The sequence below is a fragment of the Nycticebus coucang genome, chromosome 15 (assembly GCF_027406575.1).
Source record: "Nycticebus coucang isolate mNycCou1 chromosome 15, mNycCou1.pri, whole genome shotgun sequence".
Classification (NCBI taxonomy): Eukaryota; Metazoa; Chordata; class Mammalia; order Primates; family Lorisidae; genus Nycticebus; species Nycticebus coucang.
The window spans coordinates 68,237,564-68,251,053 of NC_069794.1; the positions used below are offsets into that span (position 1 = coordinate 68,237,564).

Below are 13,490 nucleotides of genomic sequence, written 5' to 3' on the forward strand. Positions count from 1 at the left end.
CTCGGACGAGACAGCAAAACCTGCGACTACCCTTTAAACCCAGCCACTCTCCAAGACGCGAGGCGCTGAAGCCGGGGATCGGAATTCTCCTCGAGTTGAGACGCTCAGCCTCTCCCCGCTCGCCCGGGACCGCCGATGGACTCTGGAGGGTCGGGGGCGTGGGGCTCCCGGAGGCCTCGGCGAGGGAGGGGATATCGCTCCGGGTTCCCAAGGTCGGGGAAGATCTAGGAACCTGGGAGGCTGGGAGGGCCCCGCCCGCGGCGCTAGGGGTGGTGGGGCGACAAGGAGCCGCCCCCTCCGTAACTGAGTAGCTCCGGGGAAGAGGCGGGGTGCAGCTCGCGGTTAAAAGGCGCCCCCACTGGAGACAGGTGTTGAGAACCCGCAGCGCCCGGCAGCGAGAGCTGAGGCCGCCCAGGCCCAGCCACCACCGCGGAGCTACCTCGCCGCCCGCCCCGCAGCTCCTCGGTCCTAACACAGGTGAGCCCGCCCGGCTGCGCCCAGCGCCCCGGGACCGCCAAGCCTAGGAGAGTTGGCGCGGGAAGGGACCCGGACCGCTGGAGGCCATAGGACCCGGTGAGGGTGCCCAGCCGTGGTGGTCCCTGGCGAACCGGGTCCTGCAGGGCATTCCGCGGTCCAGACGCACCGAGGTCCCGCGCTGTCTCTGGGGCGGGAGCAGGTGGCCAGGACAAACTCGGGAATTGCAGTCCGGCCGCTCGGGAGGGATTCTGAGTGGCGCGCTGGGGACAGGGACGCTGTGGCACAGCCGGGAGCTGGACCCGGTCCGTACACCGCGCGGGAGGAGAAGGAAGCGGGCCGAGGGCGGCGCGATTGTGTGGCTCCAGCCAAAGGGCCTTCGAGAGAGGTCCCGCACAGCAGCCTGGCTACTCATCTGCAATCTTCACACAATTCCAAGTGACCGAAAAGTTCGCTCAGAGCGAAAACCCAGTCTCGTGGTTAAGCCGGAAACCTCCACTGGGGGAGACCGACCTTTGCCTCCCGCGCCACTGCCTCAGGGAAGGCGCTTGCGGAGGTCGGGCGCCGACTGCCCGGAGCTCCCGGGGAACGCAGCTCCTCCCAGCCCCGGCCTGAGCCAAATTGTGGCGGCTTCTCTTTGTCAATTCTGAGCGCTGTCTCAAGCAGTATCCTCCAGCTGGAGTGGAAGCTCGCAGGACCCTTGTGCGGCTGAGAACCGTGTCATTTAGGACGGTTGCATCAGCCCTTCCGTCTGCCCGCACTGTAGGGGGGTACTGGAGGGAGACCGCGAACCATGCTCGTGGTCTGGCTTTCTGAGAGCCGGGCACTGTGGCCATTTACCTGGGACTGTCTTGGGATGTGTGGGATAGCCTGTCCCCATTTGCCCTTTGAGTTCCTTTCGGAAACTACTGTGCTAAGCCAGACGCGCTTATGGACGCCCAGGAGGAAATGGGGGAGCTAGTTGACCGCCACCTAAGGGTAGAGAAGTTAGGGGGTAAAGATCTCCTTCTGCCTTTTTTGGAACCGGGTGGTTCACCTGGCGCCTTCCCAGCCTGAACCAGCTCCTCAGCCTGCCTCTGGTAGTGCTCCAGTGAAGGGTGGCACCGGCCAGCTGGGGGCCTCGGAAGGCCAGCAGAGAGTTCCTGGGGGGTAGGGACACGGTGCGAATACTGAGAACAATGTCATCCTGCTTGCCTGCTCCTCTTACTCCTGTCCCACTGAGGAGTCAAATTTGGTCCTCTCCTGAAAGGGCCTTTAAAATGGGTAGCTGCGGCTGAAACTGTATTTTTCTCAGTTGATGGTAACTGTCTATATAGGCGGTCTCCGTGTTACCAACAAGATAGATTCCATAGGTTTGTTCTGAAATTGAATTTGTACGTGAGTGGGAACAGGTATATTTACCTAACCTGTAATAGCCTCTGGTCATAAGTACAGGCTGTAGCTAAATCGGAGGTTTGTAACTTGGTGATTGCCTAGAGAAGGCTGCAGGGTCTGTGGCACTGTGGGAGAGGCAGAGGCGTGAGCCCCACCCCCACCCGCATACTTGTGTCCAGGTGTACTGAGCTAAGCCGGGGAGCACTGATTTCAACAAGTGTCCTGTTTTCCATTTAGTGCTGGTGAAGACCCAGGGTGTGTAATTCTACAAGATGGCTTTATAAAAATCTTAATGTAGCTCTCAGTGGTTTTGCTATTGGGACAGAACGAATCTAAGCTGTGAGACTTCTGGCAAGACAGCCTGATCCCCCATGGGGCTCCCAGACCGGCCAGATTGAAATGGGTCAGTGCTGAACCTGGACTAAACCACTGTTTTGTCCAATGATGTTTCCCTTTTTCAATCTGAATACGGATAAATGTGTTAGGAGTATATTTCAATCTGATGGGACTTTCATGCTTGTGTCTCTCCTGCCTCCTCTGACCACAGTGGCATTGGGTGGTTTCAGCCTGACCTTGGTGCCCCACAGCAGAACCTCAAGTAATAAGAGACATTCCTCCCAAGCCTGCTTTGGGAGTCCATCAGGAAATAGGATGCAACTTGCCTAAAATGAGGAGAGCAGGATGCTTTCAAGTAAGAGGATTCACTACCAGCTTAGGGTAGAAAACAGATGATTCACCCGGATGTGGAGAAGATGGAATCTCATCTAGAAGAGGGAATGATTGTGACAGATGGGTGTAACTATGAATCAGTGAAGATAGTGCACATCTTGCAATGATGATCATCCACTTTCAGCAAGGAGTCCCCGACCCCAGCCAGCTTGAGTGCTGAACTGCAATGCAGTGTCAGCACTTTGTTGGGCCAGTAACTGGGAATCACTGAGTTGAAGTTTCTGCCATTTTCCACAATGCATTACTTCAGAAACATTTCTAAATTGAAACCATAGTCCACAATAAATATGTACAGTTGCAACTCAAAACAGGTATCTCTGAGTCCTAACTGAGCAGTTAATCCCAATGTGACAGCAGGGTCACCAGCTCATACACAAAGCCTACATGAAAGCCCATGTACATGGCAGCCTTTCTCCATGGAGAGACCATTCCTACCCTGCTCCTTTCAAATAGGAAAAGGAAATTTGGGACACCTCAAATGTAAACCTAACCATTGGTGACAACTATTTCACTGCTCCATGCCAGTGAAAATTAATTGAAATATTTTAAGGAAAGCAGCTCTTCAGTGAGACTTGTGACAGCATTGGATTAGGTAGGCTCCTGTAAGTTACATTTTAACCTCAAAAGTCACCTTTACTTGTCTTCTCAGCCATTAAGGCAAGGCTGTCCCAAGTGTCAGCCTCGGTGTGCAGGGCAGAAATTGGGGCTACAAGCGGAGCCCAGGGTTGACCACTGAGTAACTTGTTGGGCATCAGGAAAACCCAAGGATGATCTGCAGAGGATTCTATGGGCCTGGTCAGAACTCATTAGTGCTTTTAAGCAAAGAAGCATTTTGCTCAGTGCTCACAAATTTTTATTATATGCTAAAAGGTTGGGTGAATTACTCTGATGAATAAGCTAGCCTTGATTAGAGAACACATAAAAACATGTTCAGAATGGTTAGGGAACTATACATTTAATCCTATGACAAACTAAGCTAGTTTTGTCCTCGCCCTTTGGTGTGGTTGCGTAAGAGTCGGCATTTGCTCAGGCAGAGATTTAAGAGTGCTTACCTAAACCCAGACCTAGTGTGATCTCCCAGGTTGCTGCTGACTAGTGATTCCTGTGTTGTGTTCACTTGTTTTTCCAGTGCAAAGTGCCCAGGGGAGAAGATGGATTGGAGCACCCTGCACACTATCCTGGGGGGTGTCAATAAATACTCCACCAGCATTGGGAAAATCTGGCTGACTGTCCTCTTCATTTTTCGCATTATGATCCTGGTCGTGGCTGCAAAGGAGGTGTGGGGAGACGAGCAAGCTGATTTCACCTGCAACACCCTCCAGCCTGGCTGCAAAAACGTATGCTATGACCACTACTTCCCCATCTCCCATATCCGGCTGTGGGCTCTGCAGCTGATCTTTGTGTCCACACCAGCCCTCCTGGTGGCCATGCACGTGGCCTACCGGAGACACGAGAAGAAAAGGAAGTTCATCAAGGGGGAGATTAAGAGTGAATTTAAGGACATCGAAGAGATCAAAAGCCAGAAGGTCCGCATCGAAGGGTCCCTGTGGTGGACCTACACCAGCAGCATCTTCTTCCGAGTCGTCTTTGAAGCCGTCTTCATGTACGTCTTCTACATCATGTATGACGGCTTCGCCATGCAGCGTCTGGTGAAATGTAATGCCTGGCCTTGTCCCAACACAGTGGACTGCTTTGTCTCCCGGCCCACAGAGAAGACTGTTTTCACGGTGTTCATGATTGCCGTGTCTGGAATTTGCATACTGCTGAATGTCACTGAATTGTGTTATTTGCTAATTAGATATTGTTCTGGAAAGTCCAGAAAGCCAGTTTAACACATTGTCCATCTGTTAGATAAAAAATAGACAGCAGGAAAAGGATGAGGCATCCTGTGCTTAGCTGTCAAGGCTCAGTCACCAGCATTTCCCAAGACAAAGATTCTGATCATAACACAACCATTTGAATCCCTGCAGGCCTCACATGAAACTCCAGGTGCCTCAGCAGAGCTCTACTCTCCAAAACTTCAAAGTAAAGGCCTGATTCTATACCTGTATTAATTTTTACTAAAGTTAGTTCCAATGAGACTCTGTGCCATAGAGGTTACTGATGTAAGGTACTTTCATATTTAAAAGGAAGGATATCAGCAAAGGATATCCTCTTTCTCTGGGGACAGGAGAGAAAGGCTGGGCTCTAAAAGGGATACCAAACAGGTTTGGGTGTTCCTTCCAGGGTTCTCTTTGCCAATTTTTCCCCAAATTAAAGGTAGACATAGAGAATCTTGGTTCTTTTATCTGCTTTGGAAGTTTTAATCTCTACCAATGGACAAAGTTACCTAATACTTCGAATTCTATATACTTTTTTTTTTTTTTTGCAGTTTTGGCTGGGGCTGGGTTTGAACCCGCCACCTCTGGCATATGGAGCTGGCGCCCAACTCCTTTGAGCCACAGGCGCCACCCTCTATATACTTTTTTTAAATAAAAACTTTGAAATAAGATAGGTTCTTTTGATCTAAAGATGTTCTGGATATGATTGTTTGTTTCTCCTAATTCAGAGGCTCAGATTGTGATTATCTAAATGGTATATAATTAGACACCGTGATTTAATTTCAAATATGGCCTTTTGGTTATAGACAATTTGCTGTGCAACTGAGAGGCTCTCTATCACATTAATTGTGAGATGTTTCAAAATTTTAGGTATAATGTTATTTAAGAAATATAGACTAGATGTGCCACCAGCTACTACCTGTAATGACAGGTTGGCTCAACATGTTTGCCTTTTCCATTACTGTGGTAAATGGTAGCTGGCATCAGAAGGAATGCTGATTTAAGAGGTTACTTGGGGATTTTATTGGCACAGTACCATTTAATGGTGCAGACAAAATGGGGCGTGAGGAGGTAGCAATTGCTGTTGTTAAAGGATGGATGGAAAACCAGACTCTAAATTCTTCTGGTTAAAAATGAGTTTCACCTACTTCAAAAGTTTTTTTGCTTCTGTCTTCAGCATCCAATTGTTTTTAAGTAAAAATACAACTAATAGACATTTAAAAAGAACAGAAGGGTGGCGCCTGTGGCTCAAGGAGTAGGGCGCAGGTCCCATATGCCGGAGGTGGCGGGTTCAAACCTAGCCCCGGCCAATAACCACAAAAAAAAAAAAAAAAAAAGAACAGAAACTAGGCTTTAGATATTTAGACATTCTATAGGACAAATTAAACCCAAATATTACTATTATGCTCAACATGGTTTCCAAAAAATGGTACTAAATGAGGATAAGCATTTTTCTGTTGCCAAGAACAGCATTGTAAAAACATTTTATAATAATAAACAATAGCTTTAATTACATACTTGTAACTGAAATAATTTTGTAATGTCTCAAATATCATTTAAAATATTAAAATATGAGTAATTCATGTAATAATTATTTAAAATCCAATATGGTTTTAATAGAATAGCAAATTTTAATTTCATCTACAGACATTTTTGTGTAAGTGCATAAATATTTTACATTTCATAACACGAAATGGTAAGTTATCAGGGTGGCTGTCCATCCTTATGGGATTCTTCTGCCCCATTTACAGAAAAGTCTCTGTCACCAGACAGATTGGCAGGGAAGGGAGTAAGGAAGATGTCAGCCCAGCCAATTCCAGGCTCACCTCTAACAGGTTTTGAGGAACATTGACCTAAACAGAGCAGGTCTCAGAGATTGGAAATGAAGTTTGGGTAATGCTGAGTTGGGCTGATATGACCAGTTTGGCTCCTGGGTGAATCACAGAAGCTGATACCTTGAAATGTTATCCACAGTGAAGAATGTCTAAGGTATGAGAAACTCTTATGTCTGTTTGTGTGTAACAAAAGCTGGTGTTATTACTCAGTGCCAATGACAGTGGGAAGTAAGCCCACCAGGCAGCCTGTCTCGTGGGTCCCACAGGCCAGACTAGCCCTCACGCAACCCTCCCTGAGATAGCCACCAACAGGTCTGTCCCCTCAAGTTATAAGCTTTCCATCAAAAGCTTCAAAGCATTTATACATCAATAATTACACATATTTTTATGGAGAACCACATACTTTTTTGATGGAAATTAAAAGAAAAAAAAAAAACCCCACTTTCACCCAGGAAATAGAAAAAGGACAATACTTCTGACCTAACTCTCAAGGTACTCTCAAGGCATTCAGTCTGTAAAGACAACACACAACTTCTAAAATAGATACATTCACTCCTATAAGCTGTGAAGATCATTACTCTCAAGACATTAAAAGACTGGGCCAAAATAATTACAGGGTGCTCTACCAACCACTTTTAAGAATGGACAGAGAGATCTGGCCACATACCTGAGAATTAAAGCTTGAACTCTGAAAATGATTACCCTGAATACACCTCTCAAAGCATCAGTTTGTAATTTGTGCAGGAAGGAAAGCCCTGGATAGGGCCCTTCCACTCAGCTGAGCCTCAGGTGCTGACTGTGCCTGCCCTGAGAGTCGCTAACGAACTAAGAAACAGGCTTCAAACAAGTCTTCAGCAAATGAGACCCGTCAGAAGATGGGGAGAGGAGTGGTTCAGGGCCCCTGAGAGACCAATGAAGGGTTCCCCAGGTGCTGAGTGCCTCTCTTTCAGGTCTCTGATCACACGATCATGATTGGCAAGAGAGCAGCTAGCAAACTCTGGGAGGGCCAGGTGGGGGGAGCAGGGCTTACTAATCTTCCTCACCTCAGCGTCCTCTTGAACGCTCCCCAAGCTTAGCGGCAATCAAACACTAAGAAAAGCACTCCACACAGAAAAGCACTAGGTAAAATACAATTAGCTTCTGTTTTCCACTTGGTGAATCCTGAGCCAGAAAACTAATGGGTGGTGTTTTGGATAAACTGGAAGTTGGAGAAAACACACATTTATACAAAGTCTGAAATGAGTGTGACATCAAGGTAGGGGAGAATAGCCACAGAAGCTGGGGGAGGGATGGCTGAGGGCAAGTGCAGTAGAACCTCTGTAAGGTGACCACCCAAGGGTCTGTGACAAACTGGTCAACATATGGAACTAGGCCAGCTGTACTGATGGGTACATGAGGTATACGTCCAGTCTGTGAAAAGTAGGTCAACTTAAGGAGGTGATAAGAATAGGGAAGGGGTCAGGTGTGGAGGTCCCAGTGTATAATAGAAAAAGAAAAAAAGGTGGTGACAGTTATGTTACTCTGTATTTTTTTTTAATCAACAATTTAACAAAGAGGGTTACTGACTCATCTGGTCAGAGTCTCAGGACTACCTTGGCCACACATCACCAAGCCCCTCGTCCAGCCACACACGGTGCTGAAGCAGTGGGCAGTAGAGAGTGGTATCCTCACGAAGGGATGGGGAGAAAATAGCAGCATGTCCTACCATGCGTAGGATATGGCCTGCACTTTTCGAATTTCTCAGGCACAAGTTAATTCTGAAGTGGTAACCGTCGCTGCAGGGACCCCCCAACACCCCCCATGTTATGTTCCTGCACGTCTCTAAAGGAGTCATGACCTCTGATACTTACTGAGCACCAACTGAGTGCCAGGAACTGTAAGGCTGAGGCTGTAGCTGTGATGAGAACTAAGTCTCAGCCTTCCTGTCAAGGAGGCCAGATGGACAACAAATCCCCTGGGTGCTGCTTGCTGCGGGGAAGTACAGGGGAGTAAAGTGAGGGGACTTAAGGGGAACAGAAAATGCCCGGCACAGGAAACTGCTGTTTAACCTGAACTGGCCAGGGAAGGCTTCTCTGCAGAGAGCCCTAAAGAAATGGGGCAGCTGGCACACAAATTTCTTTTTTTTTTTTTTATTAAATCATAGCTGTGTACATTGATATGATCATGGGGCATCATTCACTAGCTTCACAGACCGTTTGACACACTTTCATCACACTGGTTAACATAGCCTTCCTGGCATTCTCTCAGTTACTGTGCCAAGACACTTACATTCCACATTTACCAAGTTTCACATATACCCTTGTAAGATGCACCGCTGGTGTAATCCCACCAATCCCCTTCCCTCTACCCACCTCCCCCGCCCTCCCCTCCCTTTCCCTCTTCCCCCTATTCTTAGGTTGTAACTGGGTTATTGCTTTCATGTGAAAACCCTAAATTAGTTTCATAGTAGGGCTGAGTACATTGGATACTTTTTCTTCCATTCTTGAGATACTTTACTAAGAAGAATATGTTCCAGCTCCATCCATGTAAACATGAAAGAGGTAAAGTCTCCATCTTTCTTTAAGGCTATATAATATTCCATGGTGTATAAATACCACAATTGATTAATCCATTCGTGGATCTATGGGCACTTGGGCTTTTTCCATGACTTAACAACTATGAATAGGACTGCAATAAACATTCTGGTACAAATATCTTTGTTATAATGTGATTTTTGGTCTTCTGGGTATATACCTATTAGACGAATTACAGGATTGAATGGCAGATCTATTTTTAGATCTCTAAGTGTTCTCTATATCTCTTTCCAAAAGGAATGTATTAATTTGCATTCCCACCAGCAGTGCAAAAGTGTTCCCTTTTCTCCACATCCAGGCCAACATCTCTGGTCTTGGGATTTTGTGATATAGGCTAGTCTCACTGGTTAGATGATATATCAAAGTAGTTTTGATTTGCATTTCTCTGATGATTAAAGATGATGAGCATTTTTTCATATGTCTGAAGGCCACATGCCTGTCTTCTTCAGAGAAGTTTCTCTTTTATAGTTTCTCATTTACTAATATGCCTTGGAAATCTTTCCAGGTCAGTATGTATAGATATTTGTTCTTTTAAAAACGTACACATAGAATGAAGTTATGAGACAATTACATTTTTCTGATCTTTTACCCAGATTTCCCCTCCTATCCCTTGTTTTTCTAACCTAAATTCAGAGCTATACATTCTCCCTGTTATATTTTATCTTATTGGTTTTGGCTCATCCTTCTGGCCCATCCAGATCTTTTTGAACCCTGTCTTCAGTGTTTTAGCAATTCCCTCCAACTTTATGTCATTTAATGAACGTGCTTTCTCTATGGTCACTTAAACCAATAAAAATGTTGACTATGGAATGCTTCCAAAGATTTCCTTCTAGTTTAATATTACTTCATTTACCAATATGATTCAAGCTTAAGAGTTTTAAGGATAAATGTACTTAGCCACCTCTAGTTCACAGGTTTCCATCTTAACAAAATATTATGGCAGATTTTGTCAAGTATTCTGGAAAAATATCATTTGAAATACTATTTCATTAACCATTTTAAAAACATATTTATTGAGATCTTCACATGTGCAGAGCATGATTTTAGGCTTCTGGTCAGCACAAAGATGATTTTGAAAGCGGTCACAATGCAGCTGGCACATGCGGATAAGGTGGCTACTTTACACAACAGTACAGTATGTGGCAAGCTAGATGTGACAGGCACACCAAAGCCTACCAAAGGAGTCCAGGACATGAAATAGTTTCTTTTAGGGTTCTTCAGGAATAACCTAATGAAACTGCATCATGAAAGATGTCAGGATTTTCCAAGAAAAGACCTGAGACTAGTGGTTGGTTTGGCCTTTGAGGTTTCTTTGAGAAGCTAAGTAATTTGTTAAAGATTCTTAAGGCACATAAAGGGCTGAGCACTTCATGCAGACTAGAACCTGCAGTGACGGAAAAGCCACTCTGCTGCCATCTGCCGCCTATAAGGAGGAACTGCAGGGTGCTGCATCCTTCCCATGCCAGGCAGAGCCACCACGCAGCATGTTAAGAAATTCCATATGCCAAGTATGGAGAAACCTCAAAGCACTCAAGCTAGACCTCCCATTTGATCCTGCAATCCCATTACTGGGCATCTACTCAGAAGGAAAAAAATCCTTTTATCATAAGGACACTTGTACTAGACTGTTTATTGCAGCTCAATTTATAATCGCCAAAATGTGGAAACAGCCTAAATGCCCACCAACCCAGGAATGGATTAACAAGCTGTGTTATATGTATACCGTGGAATACTATTCAGCTATTTAAAAAAATGGAGACTTTACATCCTTCGTATTAACCTGGATGGAAGTGGAAGACATTATTCTTAGTAAAGCATCACAAGAATGGAGAAGCATGAATCCTATGTACTCAATTTTGATATGAGGACAATTAATGACAATTAAGGTTATGGGGGGGAGGAAAAGCAGAAAGAGGGATGGAGGGAGGTGGTGGGGCCTTGGTGTGTGTCACACTTTATGGGGGCAAGACATGACTGCAAGAGGGACTTTGCCTAACAATTGCAATCAATGTAACCTGGCTTATTGTACCCTCAATGAATCCCCAACAATAAAAAAAAAAGAAAAACAAAAAGATGATCAAAGCAAAAAAAAAAAAGAAATTCCATATGTCTGTAGGCCATGCGCCTGTCTTCTTCAGAGAAGTTTCTCTTCAAGTCCCTTGCCCAGCCTGCATTGGGATCTGTTGTTCTTTTTTCTTGCTTATACGTTTGAGTTCTCTGTGGATTCTGGTTATTAAACCTTTGTCAGAGACATAACCTGCAAATATCTTCTCCCATTCTGAGGGCTGTCTGCTTGCTTTACTTACTGTGTTCTTGGCTGTGCAGAAGCTTTTTAGTTTGATCAGGTCCCAGTAGTGTATTTTTGAAGCTGCTTCAATTTTCCGGGGGGTCCTCCTCATAAAATACTCGACCAGACTGATTTCTTCAAAAGTTTTCCCTGCACTCTCTTCTAGTATTTTTGTAGTGTCATGTCTTAAGTTTAAATCTTTAATCCAGTGAGAGTCTATCTTAGTTAATGGTGAATGGTGTGGGTCCAGTTTCAGTCTTCTACAGGTTGCCAGCCAGTTCACCCAGCACCATTTGTTAAATAGGAAATCTTTTCCCCACTGAATGTTTTTAATTGGCTTGTCAAAGATCAACTAATGGTAAGTAGCTGGGTTCATCTCTTGGTTCTCTATTCTGTTCCATACATCTACCTCTGTTTTTGTGACAATACCATGCTGGCATTACTATCGATTTATAGTATAGTCTGAGGTCTGATAGCGTGATTCCTCCTACTTTGTTTTTCTTTCTGAGTAATGTCTTGGCTATTCGAGGTTTTTTTCTGATTCCATATAAAATGAAGTATTATTTTTTCAAGATCTTTAAAATATGACAGTGAAGCTTTAATAGGGATTGCATTAAAATTGTATATTGCTTTGAGTAGTACAGACATTTTAACAATGTTGATTCTTCCCAGCCATGAGCATGGTATGTTTTTCCATTTGTTAACATTTTCAGCTATTTCTTTTCTTAGAGTTTCATTGTTCTTTTTATAGACAAGCACACGGCCTACAGACATATGAAAAAATGCTCATCATCCTTAATCATCAGAGAAATGCAAATCAAAACTACTTTGAGATATCATCTAACTACAGTAAGATTGGCCCATATCACAAAATCCCAAGACCAGAGATGTTGGCATGGATGTGGAGAAAAGGGAACACTTCTACACTGCTGGTGGGAATGCAAATTAATACATTCCTTTTGGAAGATGTTTGGAGAACACTTAGAGATCTAAAAATATATCTGCCATTCAATCCTGTAATTCCTCTGCTAGGTATATACCCAGAAGACCAAAAATCACATTATAACAAAGATATTTGTACCAGAATGTTTATTGCAGCCCTATTCATAATTGCTAAGTCATGGAAAAAGCCCAAGTGCCCATCGATCCACGAATGGATTAATCAATTGTGGTATATGTACACCATGGAATATTATGCAGCCTTAAAGAAAGATGGAGACTTTACCTCTTTCATGTTTACATGGATGGAGCTGGAACATATTCTTCTTAGCAAAGTATCTCAAGAATGGAAGAAAAAGTATCCAATGTACTCAGCCCTACTATGAAGCTCGATTATAGCTTTTGCATGAAAGCTATAGCCCACCTATAGCACGAGACTATGAGGAAAGAGCCAAGGAAGGGGAAGGTTAAGGTGGAGGGAGGGGAATCGGTGGGGTCACACCTACGGTGCATCTTAGAATGGGTACAGGCGAAACTTACTGAAGGCAGAATACAAATGTCTACATACAATAACTAAGAAAATGCTATGAAGGCTACGTTGAACAGTTTGATGAGAATATTTCAGATTGTATATGAAACCAGCACATTGTACCCCTTGATTGCACTAATGTACACAGCCATGACTTAACAATAAAAAATAAAAATAAATAAATAAAAAAGAATGGAAGAAAAAGTATCCAATGTACTCAGCCCTACTATGAAACTAATTTATGGCTTTCATATGAAAGCTATAACCCAGTTATAACCTAAGAATACGGAGAAGGGAGAAAGGGAGGGGAGGGGGGGAGAATGGACGGAGGGAGGGTGATTGGTGGGATTACACCTACATGCATCTTATATGGGTACACGTGAAACTTAGTAAATGTAGAATATAAATGTCTTAACACGATAACTAAGAAAATGCCAGGAAGGCGATGTTAACCAGTTTGATGAAAATATGTCAAATGGTCTATAAAACCAGTGTATGGTGCCCCATGATCCATTAATGTACACAGCTATGATTTAATAAAAAAGAAAAGAAAAAAAAAGAAATTCCACCACTTGGGCGGCACATGTGGCTCAAGGAGTAGGGTGCCGGCCCCATATACGGGAGGTGGCATGTTCAAACCCTGCCCTGGCCAAAAAAAAAAAAAGACTAGAGATATATTATGGGCAGCACCTGTGGCTCAAAGGAGTAGGGTGCCAGCCTCATATACCAGAGGTAGCGGGTTCAAACCCAGCCCCAGCCAAAAACTGCAAAAAAAAAAAAAAAAGAAAAGAAATTCCGCCACCACCACCAGCACAGTCCATGTCACCCTGCAAAAAACTTCATTGTTTCTATTGCTCTGCAGTTTGTATTCCCAATTTGTTGTTTTATTAGTGTAGCCACAAAAAATAAAATGCCACAAGCATACACTGT

The 13,490-nt window shown here is 44.4% G+C and overlaps 1 protein-coding gene across 1 annotated transcript; it reads left to right on the plus strand.

The window, feature by feature from the left end:
• The first annotated feature begins 388 nt into the window (after window positions 1-388).
• On the plus strand, window positions 389-5,375 carry GJB2 (gap junction protein beta 2). The gene is made up of 2 exons (XM_053563981.1): window positions 389-477; window positions 3,707-5,375. The coding sequence occupies exon 2, from the start codon at window positions 3,729-3,731 to the stop codon at window positions 4,407-4,409; it is 681 nt and encodes a 226-aa protein (XP_053419956.1). The 5' UTR covers window positions 389-477; window positions 3,707-3,728; the 3' UTR covers window positions 4,410-5,375.
• Window positions 5,376-13,490: the final 8,115 nt, after the last annotated feature.